Genomic DNA, 7406 nt, shown 5'->3' with positions numbered 1-7406 from the left:
AATGACCATTAAAAATTTCCAATATGGTCTCCTGAAATTAAAATTAGTATTTCAAATGTCCCCATGACATTTCGACAACAAATAAATTTCAAAATATTTCAAATAATATTTTGTTTGCCGATCCTGTTCGCCTTGGTTCAAACGCACTGTATGTTCATCAAGTATGGTACCTTTGAACGTTATTGTCGCGGTCGCTACCCTCAAGAGGTATCTATTAAATATCGTGATAAATTAATAAATATCGGTGAACCTTTCGCCATCTATAAAGAAGTCAATACGTCCTCCGAATATATTATATCAATGAAATTATCGGAATTACATTCGTGTCCTGTTATACATAGCAGTGGTCCACAAAGTTATACCTGTGTCACATCATCCACTGAAATAACATTTTTACGTGCCATGGGTTTGTGTCATGAATACAATTTGCAAATAGCCGATGAATTGATACGGCATTGTTTGAAGCAAAACGGTAGAAGGCATGAAGCGTTCGTTAAGCCGGAACGACAACTTTTGCATTATACATTGGCAACGAATTTAAAATCCTCTGGTACTGCCGTTGCTGCTGTTGATAATTCTCAATTAAGTCAAATGCTCGCTATTTGGTTGCTGTTGCGGTTGTGTGTTGCTGCTGCTGTTGCTGTTGCTTGGTGCTAGCCTACGGTGATTTGTGTATTAAACTAAATTGCTGAGCCACTGGCCGAATTATTTTTATTCGTTTCGTCTGTAATTTCATTTGATGTTAATCTTCTATCTCTCATACAGGGAAAGAAAAAATATTCAGTGCATTTGGATTCTCTCTCTCAGTCGCGTTTGTTTGAATCCACAATTTTGTTAATGCAATAAATTGCTGTTAATTGAAATGATTTTGCTTTCCAATAAATTTTAAGACGAAATTTAACAAAATAACTGACCACTCCTTTTCGAGTAGAGATCATCGAATGGGATTCTTCGGACAGTGGTTGAAAATCATAAGGAACCACATTAAAACCAGTAAGGAAAGTAGTAAAGTAGGACTGGGCCGACTATATGATACCCTTCACCACTTTGGGTATATTTTACATATGTATCCGAAAAGACGTCGCTGTACTGTTTAAAATTTAATCTCAATCAGACACCCATTGAATATTTGGCGTACAATTAACATAAATAAGTCGAAATTATATATGGAAGCCAAGTTATATCTATATATGAACCGATTTCAAGCAAACCTGCCAGAGATCCATGCCATAGTCAATCGAACTATGGTATGGATCTTTAGTGTACAATTTGCTTAAAACCATCACGTCATTCTAGACATAATTTAGTACGCTATGCCAATATTCTTGCTAATCAAAAGATTTGCAGGGACTTTGGTGCACCATTTACCTAAAATCGGGCGAAACTATATATGGAAGCTATATCTAAATATGAACCGATTTTCACGAAACTTAGCACACGTCATTCTAGATCTAATTCAGTAGGCAATACCAAATTTCGTGCAAATCGAAAGATATATAGGGACTTTGGTACACCATTTACCTTAAAACGGACGAACCTACATATGGGCGCTATATCAAAATCTGAACCGATTTTCACAAAAATTAGCACACATCATTCTAGGCCTAATTCAGTAGGCTATACCAAATTTCGTGCAAATCGAAAGGTATATATGGACTTTGTTACACCATTTACCCAAAATCGGGCGTTACTATATATGAGAGCTATATCTAAATCTGAACAGATTTTCTCGAAACTTGGCACAAGATATTCTAGACTTAATTTAATACGCTATGCCAAAATTCGTGCAAATCAAATCATTTTCAGGGACTATGGTGCACCATTTACCTAAAATCGGCCGAACTATATATGGTAGCTATATCTAAATCTGAACCGATTTCCATGAAATTTTGCACACATCATTCTAGACTCATTCCAGTACGCAATGCCAAATTTCGAGCAAATCGAAGGACATATAGGGACTTTGGTACACCATTTACATTAAATCGGGCGAAACTATATATGGGAGCTATATCTAAATCTGAACCGATTTTCTCCAATTTCAATAGGGTTCGTCGGATCATAAATGCGACCTGTACTTTGTTAACAAAAATACATGGACAGACGGACGGACAGACAGACGGACATGCGTAAATCGACTCAGAAAGTGATTCTATGCATATTCTCAAAAGGAACAATGGGTCTATCTCGATTCCTTTTGCCTCTTACAAACACATGCACAAAGACATAATACCCTGTACCACAGTGTGGTGAAGGGTATAAAAAGGTATTGGGTTCTCAGTAAATAACACAATAATAGAAAAAAATGTCCATTCTATCCTTAATACATTTTTACTGATACTTGCGGATTCCAACCTTTTAAATTACCATTCAATTCACTGTTACAAATTTTAATGTATGACTGTAAGCACATTTGTTCTTAATGCCTTTCTTCGTTTTTTGGTTTTATTTGAGAATTCATTTTGATAATAAATTTTGCTTAATTTTTTGTTGTTTTTATTTTTTTTTTTTTTTTGTTCAGAATTATGGTGCTTTTTATTTTGCCACAGCATTTCAATTTATTTGTTGCTCATCGTAGTCGTTATATAAACATATATGAGTATGTTTGTGCATCCGATTGTCAAATATTTATTTGGGTGGTGCAATGCTGTTTGAACTGTTTCTGTCTTTGTGTTTTATATCTTGCCGCACCCTAATCAATGAATTATGTTGATTTGCGCTTTAAATGTTTTTGGTAGTTTGTTAAATTGTATTCTAAGGAATTCACATTTTTATTTGCATTATTTAAAGAATAGATTTAACTTATTATGTTATAAAAAATAAAATTAAAATTAATGATCGGACAAAGGTAGCGAGATCGATAATTAAATATATAATTATATAATTAGAAAATATTTTTTTTATAAACTCACCAACCAACGATTATTGAAAACTGAAAAGATATAAAAAATAATTTAGTATATCTTAAAATACAAATATAATTAATAGCAATCTTATAAATGTTTCAAAAGTATTTTTAAGTAGGCGCTAATAATGGTGGCGACTTAATTTACATTGAAGCCTCCCTTACCACATCTATAGTTGAACTTTTTCCATTCTTTGGGCATATGACCTCCAAAAATTTTGCCATTCTTTATCAAAAGAGGCATGTTGGCAGGATCTTTTCCCATCCATAATGTTACTGAAAATTCCCAAATTTGTTATATGTTTGGTCAGAGCCCACCTCATTAAAATTTACTTACTTACATAGCTGGCTTGTTACAGAACGGTTGTTCCATAAGCCGAGCTTAAAAAAGATTTCCAAGCGCGTCGGTCTTGTGCACAAGTCCACCAATTTGGAAGACCACGTTCCAAGATGTTGTTTTCTACTTGGTCTTTCCATCTAATTCGTGGCCTTCCCCTTCTACGGGAACCATCCGTAGGCTCTTTTTTATATGCCTTTTGAGCTGGGGCATCTTCATTCATCCGCACAACATAAATTGTAGAGCTCGTGGTTCATTCGACGCCGATATTCACCGTCAACGCAGATCGGCCCGTAGATCTTTCGGAGAATTTTTCTCTCAAACACCCCAAGCGCTGCCCCATCTGCTTGCGCAAGTACCCATGCTTCTGATCCATATAATAGCACGGGTAGTATCAGCGTCTTTTAAAGTGTGAGTTTGGTCTGGCGAGAGGTGGCCTTGTTTCTAAACTGCTTACTTAGACCATAGTAGCATCTGTTGGCCATCACAATCCTTCTCCGAATTTCAAAACTGATATCATTCGTTTTATTTATGGCGGAGGCAAGGTATATAAAGTCTTTAACTACCTCGAAGCTGTAGTTCTCAAGTTCCACAGTTGGTCCGAGTCTACTGGACGTCTTGCGCGTTGATACCATCAGCTTGGTCTTCTCACCGTTTACTGCCAGACCCACTTTGGCAGACTCCTTTTCAATTTGTTCAAATGTGGCTGTTACCGCTCGCAATGTTCGACCCATTATATCGATGTCATCGGCGTAGGCGAGTAACTGGTGTTGTTTGGTGTACAGAGTGCCATTTCTGTTCACCTTTGCGTCTCGTATGACCTTTTCCAGTAGGATGTTAAAAAGATCACACGACAAACTGTCACCTTGTCTGAATCCTCGTTCGGTATTGAAGGGCTCCGATAGGTCCTTTCCTACTTTAACGGCTGACCTTGTGCCACTTAAAGCTATCCTGCATAGCCGTATTAATTTTGCAGGAATGCCGAACGCAGACATGGCTTTAAACACCTCTGAACGGATAGGGCTGTCGAATGCGGCTTTATAGTCGACAAATAGGTGATATGTGTCGATGTGTTTTGGCGCAGAGTGAAAATCTGGTCAATGGTCGATTTGCCAGGTCTGAAGCCGCATTGGTATGGTCCGATGATGTCATTGACCATTGGCTTCAATCGTTCACACAGCACACTGGATAGCACTTTATATGCGATGGGAAGGAGACTTATTCCTCTATAGTTGGCACATATCGTCTTGTCTCCTTTTTTGTGCACGGGACACAGGATGCTGAGGTTCCAATCATTGGGCATGCATTCATCTAGCCAAATTGTGTTAATCAGCTGGTGCATGCTCCTGACCAGCATCTGGCCACCAGTCTTGAATAGTTCGGCTGGTAACCCATCGGCTCCTGCTGCTTTGTTGTTCTTGAGCCGATTAATTGATTTTATGACCTCATCTTGGCTAGGTGGTATACACTCTATACCATCATCTCCTATTGGTTCTGGGGTATCTTATTAAAATTTACTGAATATAAAATCCTTAATTGTGATCTGATGTTTAGTTACAGTTTACAGTGCACTGACGGATGGAAGAACAGTCAAACATATATAGCTCGACGACTTCTATTAAAATAGTAAATGATGGGTCTTGAATAGTACAAACATATATGATCGTCAGAATAGTCCTGTTGGGAACTCTTATATAGAAAGTTAATATCAGGGCGACATTTATTTTAAAAAATGTTTGAGAATTTTGACGTTAATTACATGTATGTACTTTTCTCTTACAATTCAGAAAAATGACACTCGGAACATGTAATCCTTATGCGTTCCACTGGTGCAGGAATAGCCTGAGTTTTATACCCCTCACAACACTGTGGTACAGGGTAATATGTCTTTGTTCATATGTTTGTAACAGGCAAAAGGAAACAAGATAGACACATGGTTCCTTTTGAGAATATGTATAGAATCACTTTCTGAACGGATTTTTGCATGTCCGTCTGTCTGTCCATGTTCACTTATAGATAGAGATCACATATTTATTTTTTTCAATTTCTTGTCAATGTTCCTTCGAAAAGGCGACGTCTGTTAGTCCTGATTTATATTAGGCGAGTTTACTTGCGGCAATTTTTATCGTTCTCTTTTGAACTTGCTCCATGCGTCTATACAATGCAATTCGGTTTCCAAAATATTTTTTTATTTGTTTTTTTTTTACATTTAAATATATATAAAATGTCAACAAATACAAAATACACAAAACGAATTGACAGAAAATTGTCGGTACGAGCAATTTTTTTCATTTCTATTCCCCTTGCCCCTCTCTCCTACAAACAAAGACTTGCCGCAAGTAAACTCGCCTAATCTAAACCAAGACTTAGGATACATTTGTAAAGTGTACCCATAGTTGTGCAGGCTACCATATAGTCGACCCAGTCCAACGTTACTACTTTCCTTACTGGTTAATTCTTAACATTCAAGTTCAAAATTTACATAAATTTGTCATTCCGTTGGCAACACCTCGAAATATTGGCCGGCGACCCCACAGAGTTTATATATTATTGATCAGAATAAAATTCTATGTCGATTTACGCATGTCTGTCTGTTGAAATCACGATAGAGATCGCACTCAAAAACTAACAACCCAATCGATTCCAAATTTTGGGACGATTCTCTGTGCGTGTATAGTTATCGTATGAACTAGGATAAATCCAATCTGTCAAAATCTTCCGTTGATTTTAGAGCGAAGTCAATAAACCTACTTCCCTTAAGATAGAACTCTGGAATTATGCACGGATATTGCTTGTACCACGATGTTTAATATTACAAACGGGATATATCGGTCCACGTTTTGGTGTAGCCCCCATATACCGGGGGCCCCAATTTTCGTTATTTTGGGGATTTTGGACACATTTTCCAACCGAATTGGTTGTAATTTGAAATTTCGTGTACTCATTACATACGACATCTCCGTACCAAAAATTATTAATATTGACCCAAGTTTCAAGAGTAGCCTACACATTACGGTACCTCCAGTAATCAGTATTTTGGGGACTGTGGATACGTTTTCCACCGAATTGGCTGTAGTTTGTTTTCACATTAAAAAAGACATATCCGTGCCAAAAATTATTATTAATATTGAACCCAAAATTTCAGGCCCCATATAAAGATACCCCCCAGTATTCGGCATTTTGGACACTTTTTCCAACCAATTTGTCTCTAATTTTGGGTTCATATTGTATATCAAATTTCCGTACTAATTTTTTTTTTAATATTGATCCACGTTTAAGGGTAGCCCCATAATATGATAGCCTCAATATTGAGTTTTTTAGTCGCTTTTCAATCAAATTAGCTGTTATTTGGTATTTTGGGTTTTTATAACGGTACCAATCCCTGGACTAAAAATTATTAATATTGACCAAATTGGTATTATGGGATTTTTGGACACGTTTTTCAACCGAATCGGTTTTAATTTTATATTTTGTATTGTCATTGGCTGTCAAATCTAACTACCAAAAACTACCAATATTGTTTTCCCAATTAATTCTCATCCTCATGGCCGATTGACGTTCTGCGTTCATTTAAGCTTTCAAAACATCAACATATTTTTATTAGAAGGGGCTGTAAAACCCTTTAAAATTCTTAAATACATTAGAAAATTGTAGCTAGGACACACCGAATAACCTAATAGACACTACATGGACTCCAATTTACATATATGATCATACACTGGAACATATCAGAAACAATATTTAAATTACAAAAAAGTTTTAATAACAAAAAAAAAGAAAAGAATATAAATGAATTCTGGCATGTGACTAATATTTTGTAAGGTTACATATATATATATATATATATATGTATCTATAAAAAAAACTTTCAAAATATTTCAAAGTTTCATGGGAATAGGATTTACAAATAAAAATTAAACCATTATCCATAGAGAGATTTCTGTCTATTGCAAATAACGCATAATTTTTCTATGAAACGCTGGTATAAAGTGATGAAAGTTTATTTCTGTTTACGGCATAAATGTATTCCAAAGTCTACAAATTCAAAAAAGAGCATTAAACCTCGGACATATCAATGTGTACAATCGCGCAGACGAACCCAAACTAAACATTGTCAAAATTACTGCGGATATTCATATTTAAAGGCTTTATAGAATAATAATA

The 7406-nt window shown here is 35.9% G+C and overlaps 1 protein-coding gene across 1 annotated transcript; it reads left to right on the top strand.

Annotated features, from left to right (window-relative positions):
• The first annotated feature begins 150 nt into the window (after positions 1–150).
• LOC133333708 (uncharacterized) lies at positions 151–657 on the top strand. Its single transcript, XM_061541993.1, has one exon. The coding sequence runs from the start codon at positions 151–153 to the stop codon at positions 655–657; it is 507 nt and encodes a 168-aa protein (XP_061397977.1).
• Positions 658–7406: the final 6749 nt, after the last annotated feature.

The sequence above is a fragment of the Musca vetustissima genome, unplaced genomic scaffold, assembly GCF_032173495.1.
Source record: "Musca vetustissima isolate MV318-11 ecotype Yass unplaced genomic scaffold, APGP_CSIRO_Mvet_v1 utg173427, whole genome shotgun sequence".
In the NCBI taxonomy this organism is placed as follows: domain Eukaryota; kingdom Metazoa; phylum Arthropoda; class Insecta; order Diptera; family Muscidae; genus Musca; species Musca vetustissima.
This window is presented reverse-complemented; position numbering and strand designations above follow the sequence as displayed.